Source organism: Callospermophilus lateralis, chromosome 3 (assembly GCF_048772815.1).
Source record: "Callospermophilus lateralis isolate mCalLat2 chromosome 3, mCalLat2.hap1, whole genome shotgun sequence".
Taxonomy (NCBI): domain Eukaryota; kingdom Metazoa; phylum Chordata; class Mammalia; order Rodentia; family Sciuridae; genus Callospermophilus; species Callospermophilus lateralis.
In genome coordinates, this window is record NC_135307.1 from 179,580,749 (window position 1) to 179,598,816 (window position 18,068).

The window sequence follows — 18,068 nt, forward strand, 5'->3', positions numbered from 1 at the left end:
CTGAGAGTTCTGGGTCTACTGCAGCTGTGACAGCCCTGGAGGAGGGGATTTTCCTTGGAGGAGGTGCAGCCCCTGTGGGTGGGGCTTGGCAGCTGGAGGCAGGCCACCAGGGTGCTCTGAATCAGGGGTGGGACAGGGGTCTGCCTATGTCAAAGACGCAGCAAGAAGACAAATGGAGGGCATGGGGGAGCTTGGGCTCAGAGCTGCCACCTGATTGACACATGACCTCAGGCTATAGGTCCACCTCTGTGCCCCAAGGACCTCATTTGAAAGCGTAATAATGAGGCTGCTGCCATAACTATTACGGTTATTGTCTTCTTTATCATGAGATGTTCTAGAACACCTAATTTTGTCAGCAATGGTCTAGGATATACTCTTTGCTCTCTTTCTGTGGTTTCTGCATGGTATTCTTGTAGCAAAGTGATTTATTTAGTGTTTGGTCTTTGAAGCTGGCCAGGCCTGGGTCTACCATTCCCAGCCACATGCCCTTGGGACATGTTCATACCTGACCTTCAGTTTTCCCATTGGTAAGTTGCACAATAGGTGCAACAACCCATTATGAAGACTAGTTGACCAAATGCAAAATGCTTAACTAACACAATGTCGAGCACACAGTCAAAGCTGGGTTATACAAAGAACAAGTAAGGGCACAGGGCAGACAGAGTGAGGCCTGGGATACAGTGCAGGGAGGGGATAGTGCAGGCTGGGGCTGAAGACCCTACAGTCAGCCCCAGGCCTGGATGCATTGGTGAGGGAGTCTCGGGGAAGGGCATTTGTTCTCTTGTTTCTATAAAATCCATGATCTGTGCAGTCCTTGAGTGACCTTCTTGTGGTGCACCATGTCTGCAGGATGACACTGAGAAATGTTCCCGGGGGCAAGTAGCTCCGTGGGTGATGAAGTGGGTGCTGCTGTGAAGTACAGATGCAGAAACGCAGGGGGCTGCGATGCAGACTGGGGTTACCAGGGAGGGCCGCCTTGAGGAGGGGACATTTTGGTTGGAATCTGAAGGATGAAGAGGAGTTTGCCGGTCCAAGTTGAGAAGAAAGAGGGCTGCAGGTGCAGGATAGGATGCTGGGAGACTGGGAGCTCAGTTCTTGTTTTGTTTTGTTTCAGAAATGAAAAGAAGCCAGTTGTGCAGGATCAGAGAGTGATTCAGGGAGGGAGACAGGATTTGGTGAGGTAGGGTCCAAAGGGGGCAGGGACTGATCATACCTTGAAGGCAGTGGAAGGATGAAGCCCCCTGACTGGGCACCAGGCAGGAAAGGAAAGGAGTTGGAAGGGAGGAGAGCTCAGTGGTCAGTGCCCCCATGAACATGACTGTGCATGGCACATGGCCAGGTGGCAGCAGCTCAGGACACCTGGGGGATGTAGATTGCCCGGGTCTACCTCCTGTGGACGGTCCCCTAGGGCTCTCAGTGCCCCTTCCTCCAGGAAAGGAGCAGGAATAACACCTGTGGTGGCATACTGCCTTCAGGTCCAGGTCAGGCTGTGCTCTGTGGGAGGGGGTAGGTCAGATGCCAGAGAAAACACAAGCTTGTCGGTGCTGATTTCTCCCTGCATAGGCAGCCGCCACCAGCTTCCTGCCGAGGGGGACCAGTGCAGCCTCACTTGCTACAGCTGGAGATGGAGGGAAGCAGATGGCCCAGCTTGGCCCAGATTCCAGCCAGATTGCCAGGGAGGTGTGGGTGGAGCCGCGGGGCCAGCGCCAGCAGCAGGATACAGGAGTGAGGAGGGTGGGAGTCACCTCTTTGCCTTCAGTGGGGTCCTGCCCATGGTGGGGGTGCAGGGGACAATGACTCTGGCCTCATGGTGACCCTTGAACCAGTGCCATCGGAGCTCTCTGGAGAAACCCCCTCTGTCATTTATAGCAAGCCTAAGAACTCTGGAGAGGCGTGAGGTCTGGGTGCATACTGCCCAGCACCCAGCACCCAGCCCAGGCAGGAGCGCCATGTTTGTTTTCTATTTTTATTTTCTTAATTAATGATAATAGTAGCTCTTGGGCATTGTCTTATCCTCACAGCAACCCTACAGAGGAGGTGCTGTTGTGATCCCCACTTTACAGATGAGTATGTGAAGGCACAGAGAGGAAGAATAACTTGCCTAAAGTCACAGCTAAAAAATGCTTGAGTTCAGATGCCTCTCTCTGATAAGCTGATGGCCAGTACTGGGAGTGGGGGCCTTGTGGGCAGGGGCAGACTCGAGTGTGGGCCAGGAGAAGTGGTGGGCACTCCTGGCTGGAGGGAAGACCATGGCCCTCTTGTTTTTGATTTTCTGAGACTGGGTCAACCTTTAGACCCCAAGCCAGTTTCTTCCATTGTTTGAAGTGCTCACAGAGCAAGAGATGAGCCCAGAGAAGTAGGGAGATGGGACTTGAGTATGGCTCAGGACATCCAGGACATTCCATCCACACAGACTAGGATGAGTTCGGTGCCCTTGGACTGGGCATGGAGGGAGCCCTGTGGGCAAGCCCCCAGCATAGGACCTGGAAAACCAGGGTCTGCAAACCTTTTGGTAAAGGGCCAGAAAGTAAATCTTTCAGATTGTGCAGGTCACACAGTTGCTGTTATAACTCCCGAGCTCTGTGGGGTGACAGCAGTCGTAGGCGATATGTAAATGATGAGTGTGCATGTGCTCTAAGGCAAACTTTATTACAGAAATAGGCTGCTAACAGATTTGGCCCATGGGCCAGTTTGCCAATCCCAATGAAGGCCATGGAAGGAGTTTGATTCTCCTAAGAGTAGCTTGGGGCCGTGAAAAGGTTTTAGGAAAGAGTAAAGAGAGGCCAGCTCCTGTTGACAAGGCTCTGATGGATCCTACTGTGTCCCCCACCCCTCACGAGCACAGGAATGATCATTCTGTCCTCTTTGCAGTTCCCAGAGCCCTTCTATCTGCAAGAAGAGGGTTGGCCTGGGACCCGAGGGCCTCCGATGTTTGCATGTCTTGGAATCAGAGGCTGAGGCTATGCACCCCTCCAGCCCTGCCCCACCACACACCAGCTCTCAGCTCAGCAGGGCTCTCCAAATGCTGTTTCCCCACTTGACCTCAGGGGAAGCACAGAGCACTGGGCAATAACCTGGACTTGGAAATCAAGGAAGTCTGCTGCCCAATTCCAGGTCTTCTGCTTGGCGTGTGTGCCTGTGAGCTATCCCTTCCTAACGCCTGGCTTCTCTTGGAATAATTATAGATGTGCATCCATGAAAGAAAATGGTTCCACACTGAGCTGGGTGTCTAGGAGAGGTTCAGTAAGGGGACTCTTGATAGAGGAGTCCTTTTTCTTGATCAACTCCAGATGCAAGCAAGTCTGGTGCGCTGGGTACCAGGGACTTTGCTCCAGTGAGCTGGGCCCAGTGCCAGGCTCCAGATGCCCAGCTAGAGCTGGAAAGTGGGACTGCGAGGCGGCCTTGGCTCATGAATATTAAGGGTTTCTTAGAGATGGCGATGATTTGTCCCAATTCTTGGGCTGAAAATAACTGTCCGACATCAGGGTAATTACATGGCTTGGACTCCCGCGCAGCACAGAGAGCACCCCAATAATTACTGTGCACAGACTCTGCTTTTGGCAGCTGATGTTTATTTTCTGCTTCAAAGAGAGTCTCCTGGACAGGAAGCCTGTTTTACCACCCACCTCAGGCAACTTAAATCTGCCTTATATGTACAGAACCTTCCAGAACCCCTTCTGGGACAGGGTCAAAATGGACACTTCTACTCTCCCAAAAGCTCTCTGTCAGGCTTTGAGCAACCTCCTGTGGCTAGGCCTGGGTGCTCAGTGGTTTTTCCTGAATCTCTCAGCGTAGCCCTGAGGCTAGGAGCAGGTCCCCACAGCTCACCTACATGCAGAGGGACCTGTGAAAGAGCTGCACACTACAGACAGGGGTCTGCGGGGGTCAGCACTGGAGGGTGGTCTGCTTTGCTTAGAGATAGCGAGTCTGTGTCTTTGGACTAAAAGAGGGGGCTGCCAATTTGGTTAAGATCGTGGAAGAGTTCATAAGGACTTAGTGTATGCTAGGTCTTACGGATAGAGCCATAAATACCAGGTCACAGTCCTGCCTTCTTGGTGCTCAGTGTCCAGTGCGCAGACAGAGCCAATGCTCATAATTACTCAAATAGTCATGTAATTATATTTGTGATGAGGGGGCATATGTGATGAATAAGAGCAACGAGGGTATACAATGGGAGGAGTCTGGGGAATTTGAGCTGAGACCCCAAGGCTGGGGAATGAGCCAAGTGTGTGTGTGTTCAGATGTGTGTTAGAAATGAGTACATAGATGGTGGTGCATGGATAGATGGGTGGGTGGATGAATGGCCACATGGATGAATGAGTGAATGTGTGGACAGGTGAAGGATGGATGGATGGATAAATAGATGGACCGATTCATGGATAGGTGGATGACTGATTCTTCTAGGCGATGCGAATAGACTATGCAAAAGCTCCTAGGTCAGAGGAAGGGTGGTGATTGTGGCTGACAAAAAAACTATTGTGGGAAATGTTTGGAATTTAAGAAATGAGACTGCCGAGGCAGGCAGCTGGGATCGCTGTGTTTAGTTGAGTGAGTTATTTGTTGCAGGGCTCTGGGAGCTGCCCGTCAACAAAGCACCATGTGAATGGTGGCCCTGGATAGATACAAAAAGTTGGTCGGTAGGCAGGACTCACGTCATGCAGGCCTTGTATGCCATAGTAAGGATTTTGGGCATTGTTCCCAGAGCAGTTGGGGCCTGGGAGAGGGTGTTAGTAGTTTTTTTATGGGGCTAATTTCCATTTATGAAGCAGAATTATCCAAATGCAACTTTCTGTGATGATAAAAATGTTCTATTTCCACACTTTCCAATATGGTAGCCACATGCAGCTGTTGAGTACACAGTGACTGAGAAACTGAATTTTAGATGTTGATTAAAGAGCCACAACAGCTAAATGTCGCTAGAAGCTCCATATTAGGTAGTGCCACCCCGTGGATCTGTGTCTTACTGGATAAAGACCTGTCACATCTAACCCCCAGCAGCTGTGTATCTTGGGCGAGTCTGAGGAAGACCTCACATTTTGCTGGGTGGAGGCCTCAATCTCCCCTGAACACAGGGCCTCTGTTCGCACTGAGACCCTGGGTGCAACTAGAGCTGTGGTCTGGGAGCTGTGCCTAATGAGGATGGAGCCGAAGGGCGCCCCCATGCCCACCAATCTGGACTCCCCCCAGTGCTTACCTATCGTCATCTTTTCCTTGGCACCTGTTGGGGTTGCTGACATTTTGTCCTGCAAGGTGGCTGGCCACCTCCCCACCCTTCAGAGCTCACTTCTCATTTTTTTGCTACAGCAGAGACAATTCAGTGGGGAACCATAGCATAGTGAGCCATAGCGTGAAGATGGTGACCACAGTGGGCTTTCAAGGATGTGGATTTGGCTCATGGTTTAGGGGAACCAGTTGGTGGGGGAGGGAGGAGCTCACAGGGGCCTGCACCAGCCTGCCCCTCCCATTTGCAGGGCCTGAACCTCTAGCCCTGCTTCATCAGCACCCTCAGCCAGGGCCTCACACACAAGCCAGCCCATGTCCAAGTCCATCTACCTGCCCCAGAGTCAGCCAGCCCTATTCATTCTTTGACCTAGGGGTACAGTTGCCCACTCACTGCCCAGTCCATCTTTGGAAAGCTCAATCTAGTGGGAGCCTGGTTTGAGCTTGTATGCAGGCTCAGAGCCATTTAAACAGGAAGGGTAGAGAGGTGGCCCAGAAGAACCATAGGCTCCAGTAGACTCTGTCCATTGGTCCCATGGCTACCTCACTCCATGGGGAGAGGCATTGCTGGAGGCCAGAGTGGTCCTGCTAAAACTCAAGGACCAGAGCAAGGGAAGGACTCAGTGGCCAAGACTGGGAAGGGCCCTGCAGGGCTGGTGGACCAGCTCCTCCTATCTTTCCCTGTGCACTTGAGTCCTAGGTGAGCATTAGGCCGGGTAGGAAGGAAGGTCACAGTGGTAAGGGAGAAGGGTCGTCCTAAGTAAGAGGGATTCGAGCTGCCAGTGGCCTTCACTCTGGCCTATCCCATCTATCCACCATCCCTGAAAACACACACGCAAGTGCGTGTACACACACACACACACACACACACACATGCATGGAGGTGGGGGCTGGGGCATAGCTCAAGTCCAGAGATGGGATGGTTGGAACCTCCACTCTCTGTGGTTCAGTGGGGCCAAAGGTGGGGTGTCTGGCACTCATAGATGAACAATCTGGTGCAGGGACCCCGTGTGAATAAAAATGGTTATAGGGCTGGGTGTGGCTCAGTGGTAGAGCTCTTGCCTGGCATGCGTCAGGCCCTGGGTTGGATCCCCAGTACCACCAAAAATAAAGATGGTTATAGCTGCCAAAGCCAGTCACCTGCAAACCACGCGCCCATCACTGTGCAGAATGCCTGACATGACTCACCTCCATCCGACCTGACAACACCCAAGTGAGATAAGATTAGCAGCAGCTATATTTGACAGATGAGGAAAATGAGGCAGAGGAAGGGAAGTGTTTGGATGGTGCTGAAATTGAACCCAACCCATTGGACTCCAAGGGGAGGTTTTAAAGATGAGAAAGTGCTCTCTCTGGACAACCAGACACTGAGGAAGGGCTTGACAGTGATTAGCACTTGTTAGTCTCACCTTTGGTGAGATTTTTCCACCTGTTGGAAATCCTGGGCCAAAGACCTATACTCTGGGCTTCAGTTTTCTTATGTGTAGAATATGGAAGGGGTTAATTTATCCCATAAGCCTTTTGTCGGGAATGAGCAAGGCCATTAGTGTCAGGATCTGGGGGAGACTGGGTCTTACCTTCGTGGGTGCACACCTGTATGCATTGGGGATCTCACTCCTGTTCCCTTCTGTTACAGTGCGCTACTTCTTGAAGAATAAGGTCAGCCCCGATTTGTGCAATGAGGATGGACTCACAGCCCTGCACCAGGTAAGCTGGGCTCACTGGGGTTCCCTAGCTCCCTGCTCCCCACCTGGACAAGTGCCCCATTTCCCTGCACTTTCTGGTCCAGAATCCTTAAGGAAGAGGGGCAGAAGGAGGGAGAGCCACAGGCGGCCCGTCTGCAAGGCGCCTGTCTGCTTCGGAGATGTATGTGCCTGTCACAGACATGCCCACAGAGCCCATGTGCACGCACACGCACATGCGTGCAGAGATGGGCTCAGAGCACAGGGAGCTTTTGTTCACTGCATGCTCACTGCCCAGCAAAGCAAGTGTGTTTGGAGCTTGACATTTGACAAAGGACACTCATACCCACCAGGACATCCTACCTCCCAGGGTGATAAAGATGATTAGTAGGCATTAAGTGACCTGGTCCAAGAACTGTGACCACAGCCAAGTGCTGTCATAACACACACCCTCTGCAAGGGAGCATAGTGGGTCCAGCCCTCTCTGCCTGGGGACAGGCTGCTCTGTCTGTCACCTCCATCTCCTCCATATCCCCTTAATAAGTCCCCAGAATTCAGTCTGGTCCTGCTATAATTCTTTATCCATGCAGCAGCCACAGGGATGCTCGGGTCAATAATCTACCTGAGTTTTCTTAAAGCCCTTTGATGTCTTCTGTAACACTGGGGGCAAAGAATAAACTGAGAGTAACTCTTTGCCATTCTGCTCCGAGCCCACCAGCCCCTGCCCAGCCCTCGGCTCCCTGCCTCTCCAGGCTTGTACCCTGGAGTATTTTCCGGGTTCCTCTTAGCTTCTGTCCACAGCAGGAGCCTGAGGGTGTGCCGTGACAAGAGTGCCCTTTACCTTCTCAGCACCCGCTTCCTAATTAGTGATTCAGCCACCACCAGTGTGACCTTTCAGTGTTGCCCTTCCCCCCTACCCAGATCCCGAGCCTCACAAGGACACAGCCCGCGCCTCAGGCTCATTGGTGTGTCCCAGCCTCTTTCTCCATGTTGGCATACAGTAGGTGCTCCATATGTGAGTGCTGAACCCATGAATGAAGCTTCCCTGGGCCCTGGCCCAAGTTTCTGAGCAGATGGACTTGAGTGCGACCTGGAGGGAGAGGCCAGGCACCTGGGGCCCTGGGTGGGGGTGAGATGGACAGAGACTGGCCATGCTCTACCCATCAGCCTTAGGGGCAGAGTCTTGCTCTCAGGCCTGCAGCCCAGGGGTTCTCTGTATATTCCTCTTGGCTCCTCTTCCTGTCCTCAAGGGCCTCAGGTGCCCACTCAGGGGCAGCTGCCTTGGTATCCCACTGAATTCTGCTCATGGAAACTCTCCCAAACCCCCAGCTCTTGTACCTCCAGGGTGCCTGGAATTGGGCCAGAGTGGAGGGCAGGTGGCTGCCCCAGCTTACCCTGGGTCGAGCATCCAAATGGCAGCTCCCCAAGCCAGGAGGTGCTCATCAGCCAGGGGTGTGATGATAAAATATACGGGCTGCTCCCTGGTATGTTCTGGACCCTGAGTCTGTTTTCGTAGAGAACAGACTTCATCAAGGCCTGGAGCCCCCGCTGGCCAGCTGTGTGACCTTGGACGAGTTCCTGAAGCTCACTGTGCCTCCGTTTCCTCATTTGACAAAGGAACAACCAGTACCCATTTCACTGGGTTGTTGTGAGGATACCCTGGACACTGGAGAGATGTTAGTCGGTCATTATTAAAATTTGTCATGTGACCACTTCTCAACAAAGCACTTCACTGTTGTATTTCATTTCAGTCCTCACGACAAACCTCAGAAATGTCATTATTCCCATTTTCTGATTCAGGAGACTGAGGACCAGGGACTTTCACATGACTTTCTACACTGATGAGAAGGCTCTGTGTATCTACCCTGAATAGTGTCATAGGCACCAGCCACAGGTGGCCACAGAGCTCTCACAGTGTGGCTCTGGGACCCAGAAGCTAGATTCTGAGTTTAATTTCAGTGAATGTGAGTGAGTCGTGTCCGCCCTATTAGACCGTGCAGCTCGGGGAGGTGAGGTCTCTTTTCCAAGATCACACGTGAATCGTGGCAGAGGCAGGATTAAAACAAGGGGTCTTAGCTGCTCTGTAGAGGCTGGGCCTCCCGCCTGGAGGCACCATCCCAGGCTTAGCAGCTATCCGGTGGTGTCCTGCCTTTGTCTTGGGGCTCCCGTCACTCTTACATCATGCCCTCGCTTCTTTCCTGCTGATCCTGTGGCTTCCCCAGCACCATCCCTCCTGTAGATTCCTGAACCTAACATGTTAGGCTCCGAGTTTAGCTGTCTAGAGCTCATGGCTGGCCAGTGAAACTCACCCCAGCCCCCACCTCCACCATCACGCTGCCTTGAGTCCCATTCCCAGTTCCCTCTCAGGAGGCATCTGCCCCCCACTGCTCTGCAGGCTCCGATTCATTTGTTCAACAAGTTTGTACTCTGTGCCAGGCACTCTGCTAGGGATGGGGCTCCCAAGGTGAGCGAGGTGTGACGGCGCGCTCCGAGGTCATGGTGTGGTGCGACCTCAGGCACAGGCAGCACGGGGTGTTCTGTCCTCGCGTGGAGTAAGCAGAAGGCTCTGTGGCAGTTGAAGCTGGGAGCTGATGACCTGTCTCAAAGGCAAACTGAGAAAGGCTTCCAAGAGGAAGGAGCTCTGGGCTGGGTCTTGAAGGCTGAGTAGGAGTTCGCTAGAGAGAAGAGGAAGAACGGATCACAGAGGCAACAGCTTGGATGGAGGCATGAGGAGGGGCCCAGCATTTCAAGTCTGGAGTTGCGGGGGGTGATTGTGGCACAAGTAGAATGCAGGGAGCCTCAGGGAGACGGCAGGAGGCAGGATCAGGAAGGCTGGGAACAGGGCCGTGGCGTCAGGCTGTTTGGATTTCAACCCATTTCTGTAGGAGGATTTTAATCTTGGATTTAATCCATTTCTTACTGTGCGTGGGATCATGCACCCAGACCTCTTTGAACCAGTTTCCCCATCTATAAAACAGGATGAGAGGGTCCTCACAGGCTCGCTTTGAGGATTAAATGTGGCAGAGCGTGGCCAGAGCTTAGCAAGGTGCCTGGCCCGAGTCAGCTCTCAAAAGCCTTGACTAATAAAGATAATGTGACGTGGCGTGTTGTCGTTACCATTGCTGCCAGGGCTGTTGCTCCTGTTGTCATTGCTAGTGTCACTGCTGCTCCGGTACAGCAGAGGAGACCAGGGCATATGGAGAACTCCACGGACCTGGCCAAGGAGTGGGGATTCGCTTGTCTTGACAACAGGGAACCTTCTGATGTTTGCAAACCGAGAGCAGCGTGATGAGATGAACCGGGCAGCTCTTTCTGGTTGAGGGTGTTTGGAAGGCGCCAAAGAGAGGCAGGGGGAGATGAGCCTCACCCCGGGCAGTGGGAATGGGGCCATGATGGACAAAATGAATCCACAGCTGGGGACAGATTGGATGTGGGAAGTGAGGAAGCAGGGACAATTGGTGGAAAGCCCCTTGTCATTTCCTGTATTGGTGAATGCAGGGCCTGCCCACCCCGCCACCTACTGCCCTCTCCACGTGCACCCCTGCACTCAGCCTCAACTCAGCCCTTGCTTGGCCCTGGGGTCGCAGGCTCATACTGGCCCAGCCCCTGGGCAGAAGGCTCAGAAGACTGCAGTTCTGGATGTGCAATCCCCTGTCCCTTCATCCTGAGGCTTCACCCCACCCCCATGCTTTCTGCAGTATCTAAGGGTGAGACCTCTGATCCTTCTGTCCCCTGACTCCTGGGCTCCCCAAACCCATCTTCCAGTGATAGCCTGGGGACCCACCCCTTCTCCCTTGCCTCACTCTGATGTCTTTGGCGCCCTCTTCTGGCCATTCCACATCACTGCATGGTTCTCCTGCCCACCTTGGGCAACACCTAGACCCACAGGGTCACATCTTTCTCCACCTGTCCACAGTGGCTGGCTCAGAAAGAACCTGGGTCTCTAACAACATCTGTGCAAATGGTTGCTCCTTTCCCACATGTCCCTCTGGCACTGAGCCCTGGCTTTCTGGGGGCGGAGGGTCCTGTGGTGCTGCCCATACTATACCCACATGGTACCCACCTCACACAGGTGCCCCTGCTCCTCCTCCTGCTTCCCTCATTCCCACCGTCACTTCTGTAGGCCAGACCACTGTCATCCTTAACTGCCAACTTCGACGTAGCTTCTCACAGTCCCCTCCTAATGTGGGTGTAAACACACACAAACACACACACACACACACACACACACACAATCTGTTCCCCACATGGAACCAGCAGAGTGACTTTTTTTTTTTTTTTTAAACAAGTCTGCTCTATTTTTCTGAGTAGAGTTCTCCAATGTCTCTGATTGCACTGAGGACCAAGCCCACACCTGGATGGGCAGGGCTGAGCTCAAGTGCCCTACTGGCACCTCTAGAATTCACTGCTAGGGAGACCCTCCAGCCTTCACTCTGCAAAGCAGCCCCTGACATCCTCCTCTCTCTGCCCCCTCTCCTGCATAGCCCTGGCTGAAGTCCCTCTGTCCCCTTTGGAGCTTCTTACTCCCTGACCCTGGAGTCTGGAGGCTCCTGTGCCCTGTGTTCTCTCTGCAGAGCTGCAGGCTCCTGGGCCTTCCCCCTGCTGGGCTCACCTGGTGTGTGGTCACTGTTCCACACAGGTGGGCGCCCAAGTAAGGAGTCTCCTAGCAGAGATGGTTTCAGGATTAGAACCTGCACATGGAGCTGGGTTCTTTGGGGGAGACTTGGTTATTTGGGGGCTTTCCAAATCTGATTCCTGGGTCAGAAGCTTCTAAATCAGAGATTCTAAACCATGATCTGGCAGCCACACCTTGAAGGCCACAGCTGGGAGGGGCCACCCCTCCCCAACACACACCCCCGCTTTAACCTGGGCACTCCTGCTTGAGTTGACCGGTTATCTCAAAGCTCCCTGTAAAATGTTGTTTGGAGAAAGCCTTCTGGGATTTTAAAACCTCACCTGCTTATCAGTTCCCGTTCCAACAACATTCACAAAACACTTCAGAGCAGACAGATTTTTTTTTCTTTAAAACTTTATGCTTTTGTCTTATACCTTAACTTCATTTTTACTCACAAGGAAACTGAGGCTCCAACAGGTGAAGTGGCCAGCCCAAGGTCACGGGCAATGCTTACAGTATAAAAATAACCGAGCTGGATCCACCCCAGGTAGTCTGGCTCCGCGCTCTTCTCCCCCAGTGACATCTTGAGGGGCACATGATGTGTCCCCACCAAGTCCTGGGGCCCTGCCAGGGACTCACCCTGCCTCTGTTCCTCCCAGTGCTGCATCGACAACTTTGAGGAAATTGTCAAGTTGCTCCTTTCCCATGGTGCGAACGTGAACGCCAAGGACAATGAGCTGTGGACACCCCTGCATGCGGCGGCCACCTGCGGCCACATCAACCTGGTGAAGATCCTCGTTCAGTAGTACGTGCCCGGCTCTCCCCAAGAGAGACCCCCTCTCTCTCTTGCTTTATTCACCCCGAGTTCATTCATTCTCCTCTCTTCCTGCTGTCTCCTCTCTCTCCCTCCCTCCCTTCCTCCTTTCCCTTTCCCTCCTTCCCTTCCTTCCATCTTTACTTCCTGCCACTCTTTCTTGGTCTCTGTTGGTGCCTGCCACACTCTCTCTGCCACTCTCTCTTTCCCCTTTTCTCTGACCACGTCTGTGTGTCTTTCTCTTTCTCTCTCTACCTCTCTCTCTCCTTCTCTCTTGGTCCCTCTCAATCTTCTCTGCTCTTTGTCTCACTTCATTCTTTCTCTCCTCCTTCATCATTTTCCCCCTTTTGTTTTATTGTGGCAAACGCCAATGACATAAAACTCACCATCTTGACCATGAAGCTTGGAAGTCGGTGGTATTCATTATATTCCCACTATTGTGCAAACACCACCACCATCCACAACAGAACTCTTTTTATCTAGCAAAACAGAAACACTGTACCTGTAAAACTATGATCCCTCCTATTCCAATGCCTACTCCCCAAATTCCTGGTCACACATTCTACTTTCTGTATTTATGAATTTAATTCTTCTAAGAATCTCTTTGAAATGGAATCATATACGATTGGCCTTTTTGCACCTGGTTTATATCATTTGGCATAAAGTCCTCAAGATCATCCATGTTGTCACATGTATCAAAATTTTCTTCTCATTTAAAACTGATTAGTATTTCATTGAGTGTGTGTGTGCACGCATGGGTATACTCACACCACATTCCATTGTGTATGTATGTTCCATTGCTTGTCCATTTGTCTTTTAATTGACACTCTGTTGCTTCTGTATTCTAGCTATTGTGAATAATGTTGCTTTGAATGTGAAAGTACAAATATCTCTCGGAGACTCTGCTTTCTGTTCATTTGGATATATACCCAAAGGTGCAATTGCTGGACCCTATGATAATTCTATTTTTAATTTTGTTGAGGAAATGCCACGATGTTTTCCACAGTGGCTGTGCCATTTTACATTACCGTCAGATGTGCTCAAGGGTTCCAGTTCCCTTACATCTCTGCTAACACTATTTTCTGGATGTTGATGGTTTACTTTTCATTGGGTGCTACATAGTCATCATTATGTGTGTGAGGTGGTATCTCATTGTGATTTTGATTTGCATTTCACTAATAATTAGTAATCTTGAGCATCTTTTCATTGCTTATTGCCTGTAAAACTTCTTTTGGAGAGATTTCTATTTAAGTCTTTTGCTCATTTTTTAATCAGATTCTTTTTGTTATTGAGATTTAGGAGTTCTTTATATATTCTGAATATAAATCCCTTATCAGATACTTGCAAATATATCATATTTGCAAACATTTTCTTTTATTCTATGGGTTACCTTTTTACTCTATTGATGGTGTTGTTTGATGAACAAAATCTCAAATTTTCATGAAATCCAATTTTTTTATTTTTTGTTGTTATTATTGTTACCTGTCCTTTGGTTTCGTATCCAAGAAATCATTATCAAATCCAATGTTGTGAAGTTTTTCTTCCAAGCATTTTATAGTTTTAGATTCTACATTTAGATCATGCATCCATTTTGAATTAAATTTTGTGTGTATTATTAGGTAAGGATCCCACTTATTTCTTTTGTATGTAGATGCTTAGTTGCTTAGTTTTCTTAGCAAATATTGTAAATATTGTGTTTCTCCATGGAACAATTTGGCATCCCATAGAAAATTAATATTTAAGTGAAATTTTGTTTCTGGATTCCATTTTACTCCCATTGACCTATTTCTCTGTCTTTAAACCAGTACCACTCTTTTTTATTTTTTCCAGTACTGGGGATTGAACCCAGGGATGTTCTACAGTAAGCTACATCCCTAACTCTTTTTGTTTTTTATTTTGGACAGGGTTTCACCAAGTTGCTGAGGTTGGTCTCAAACTTGCAATCCTCCTGCCTCAACCTGAATTGCTGGGATTACAGGAATGTACCACAATGCCTAGCATCCCACTGTTTTCATTACTGTAGCTTTGTAAGTTATGAAATCAGGAAGTTTGGGTTCTCCAGTTTTGTTCTTATTTATTTATTTATTTATTTATTTATTTATTTATTTATTTAGGATTATCTTGGCTATTTGTGGTCCCTTGATATTTCACATAAATATTAAGATAAGTTTTCTATCCTGCAAAAAAGCATTCTTGAAATTTTGATAGGGATTGCATTAAATACACATATTGCTTTGTGTAGTATCAACATCTTAACAATATTAAATCTTCCAATCCATGAACATGGGATGTCTTTCCATTTACTTCTGTCTTTTAAAATTTTTTCAGAAATTTTTTTTTCCAATTTCATTGTCCAAATTTCTAATCTCATGGATTAAATTAATTTCTAAGTATTTCAGTCTTTTTGATGCTATTGTAAATGGAATTGTTTTCTTAATTTTTTTCAGATTTTTCATTGTTAACTTATAGAAATGCAATTGATTTTGTGCGATGACTTTTTATCTTGCCAGTTTGTTGAATTTGATAATTAATTCCAACAGTTTTTTTTGGTGTGTGTGTGTGTGTGTGTGTGTGTAGAATTTTTAGGGTTTTCTGCATATAAGACTGTATCATTTGTAACAAGTATAATTTTATATATTTTATATCTTCCTTTCCAGTTTGGATGCCTTTTATTTTTCCTGCATAATGGTTGTGGCTAGAACCTCCTGTGTTCAGTAGAACTGGCAAAAGTGGGCATCTTTGCCTTGTTCTTGGTCTTTGAGGAAAAGTCCTCAGTCTTCCACTATTGAGTGTGATATCTGCTGTGGGTTTTTTGCATATGGCTTTTATTATTGTTGAGGTAGTTTTTTTCTGTTTCTAGTTGGTTGAGTATTTTTGTCATGAAATGGCATTAAATTTTGTCAAATGTTTTTTCAGCATCAATTGAGATGATTGTGTGGTTCTCTCCTTCCTTCTGTTAATGTGGTGTATTACATTGATTGACTTTTGCATGTTGAATCATCCTTGTGTCCCAGGGATAAATGCCACTTGTTCGTGGTGGGATCCTTTGATATGCATCCTTTGAATGTTTTGCCAAATTTGGTTTGCTAGTATTTTGTTGAGGATTTGCATTGTCATTTATTAGAGAAATTAGTCTATAAATTATACTGCTTTTGACCGGCTTTAGGACCAAGATATCATCCTATTTTTATTATCTCCTTTTCTCTTTCTCCATAAATCTACCTTTATCTCCTTTACTTTCTTAAAGCATTGTTGCTATTTTGTTTGTCTTGCTATTTATTAAAATATATATGCAAACACACACATACACACACACACACTTCCTTGGTCTTACCTTCAAAGTCTGTCCACATGCTTTTCTTTAAGGCAGAACTTGTTTTGTGTTTTTTTGTATAGGAGGCAACATACAGCAGTGTCTTTCCCAGGAGTAAGACCATTTATTTCTATACCACTATGAAGGTCTTTTCTGACCCTGAAATTCTTCCTAGACTTCTCAGATTCTATAAACAAACAGAGAAAGCACCTTCAATTTTAAATGTATTCATTTGAATCTAGCTGGTGAGCTTCTAAACTGGGCTAGATCCTGTGCTAGGCATTGGGCACATAGGGGATGCAAAAGTCCTGAGGAGTCAGGCAGAATATCGGGGCAGGGACAGAGCAAGACCAATGGGGGTAAGTGTAAGTGGCCTCCCTGTGACCAAAGACAGCATCTGAGTGCAGAGGGCCAGGAAGAGTAGCTGAGGGCAGGGAACATTTTGCACAAGTCTTGGCAAGCAGCAGGAGCCCATCAGGTGGCTCCCAGAGGTGGAGTGGAAGGTAACAGTACTGCTTCCCCAGTTCAGAGAGGTGGATTAGCTTGCTCAAGGGCACACAAGAGCTCCAGGAGGTCACAGCAGAGGGCTGAGTATGGCTAAGTCTGCCAGGAGCATCAGGTGGCCATATTCTGGATCTGCAATGATGCTCAGAAGACAAAGGGAGTGGTACTGGTCCAATTCAGTGGGTCCTCAATGCTGATCTGTATCAGAATCACCTGAGGCCTGGATTTAAAATACATATTCCCAGGCTTCACCTCCAGATATTGCTTCAGAAGGGCTGGAGCGAAGCCTCCTATTTCAATGGTCCCCAGGTAATTTTGCTGTATGGAGCCCCCACACAGCTGTGCTTGGACACTGCTGGCCCAAAAGGTGAATTCTGCCAGGGAGTCCCAAAGCTTTGTTCTGCCCCTATCCTGGCCAGCATTTTGGGTGGGGACTTAGAGGGGTATGTATCTACATATCAGCAAAGACTGACACAGAACAAGAAGTGAAAAGAGCTAACACAAGAGAGATCAAAGTTTGAGTCTTGGCCCTACCTCATCCAAGCTATTTGACATTGGATGTGACAGAGTTATTTGAGTCTTTTTCCCTCCTGAGTGAGATGAGGCCAACAGCACCACCCCATGGGGACTATTATGAGGATTAAATAGGGTGACGTGTATAAAGGGCTTAGAGCAGGCTTAGTTCCAAGCAGGTACCTGGTGATTGGTCCCATTGCTGTTTATATTTTAGTATTGTCATCAGGGAGAATTTTAGTATCTGTCCCTGGGTGCCCACCTGCTGCTTCAACAGAACAGGAAGCAGAGAGAGGTCTTCTAGGACTTTGGTCTATTCTACCTGGGGCCCTGGGATGCCGAAGCCATGAGCATCACTTTGCTGGGTGCCCATGGAGGAGTCATGGATGCCGGGGGTGTGGCTGAGAGGCCAGAGGGCAGAGGCTTCCAGACCAACCCTAGCCACACCCACCGGGCCCTCACCCTGACCCTTTCTCTGCAGTGGGGCTGACTTGCTTGCTGTCAACTCTGATGGGAACATGCCATATGACCTCTGCGAGGACGAGCCCACCCTGGATGTCATTGAGACCTGCATGGCGTACCAGGGTAAGGGAGGACAGCATGGTATGAATTGGGCACAGTATTGCAAGGAGTGTCGATTAGATTAATGCAAGTGAACATGTTAGCTGTATGCCTGCCTCCTTATGCTCAGGCTGCAGTAAATGTGATAGTTGCTCATTATTATTGTTATCTGTGTGATTAACAAGATAAGGACACGAAAGGACCCTGAAAAGCGTGCTATGCTGAAGGGAGATATTGTTCTCATCCCTGTCACCCACACACGCGGGCAGCCTCAGCTGGCCTTGTCTCCTCTTTGTCAGCTGTGACAATTCAGTAAACAGTCACCATAAAGATATATTTCCATTTGGGAAAATAATAAAAAGTTAAGAACATTTTGCGGGTGCCGCTCTGTGCCAGGCACCAAGCTGGCTGCCAGGGGCCTGGATAAACAAGATGTGGGCTGTTCTCGGCTCACGAACGAGACTCAGAGAGGAAACAGTGCAGCAATGGGAGAGGCCACCTGCCTGGGCCGCCACCCCCATGCTTGCCTCTGAAGCGCCTCCCCGTAGACAGGCCTCCAGTCCAGACCTCAGCCGCAGCCCAAGGTCCTGTCTGACCCTGGCCTTGTGTGTCTCCCCAGATCGCTGCAGTTACCACCGACTAGGTCTCTTGGTTCCCTGACACCTAAGCACTTCCATTCACCTTCTGCAGAGGTTCTTAATGATGTTTGTGCCAGTCTGGTGACTCTATAGACTCCTTCTCACAATAGTGTCACTCAACGTAGCTAAGAGATCATAGAATTGTCAAGGAAGTCAAATTATATTTACACGTAGCTACCGAAATATTTTTAAATACATTAGGTAGAAA

The 18,068-nt window shown here is 49.1% G+C and overlaps 1 protein-coding gene across 4 annotated transcripts in view; it reads left to right on the top strand.

The window, feature by feature from the left end:
- Positions 1-18,068, top strand: part of Ppp1r16b (protein phosphatase 1 regulatory subunit 16B) — a 101,530-nt gene that overhangs the window by 67,168 nt on the left and 16,294 nt on the right. For all 4 annotated transcript variants that reach the window (XM_076851847.1, XM_076851846.1, XM_076851849.1 and 1 more), the window contains 3 exons: positions 6,857-6,927; positions 12,177-12,322; positions 17,143-17,246. In XM_076851847.1, the coding sequence (XP_076707962.1) occupies positions 6,857-6,927; positions 12,177-12,322; positions 17,143-17,246 (321 nt within the window). The remainder of the gene's footprint in view (positions 1-6,856; positions 6,928-12,176; positions 12,323-17,142; positions 17,247-18,068) is intronic.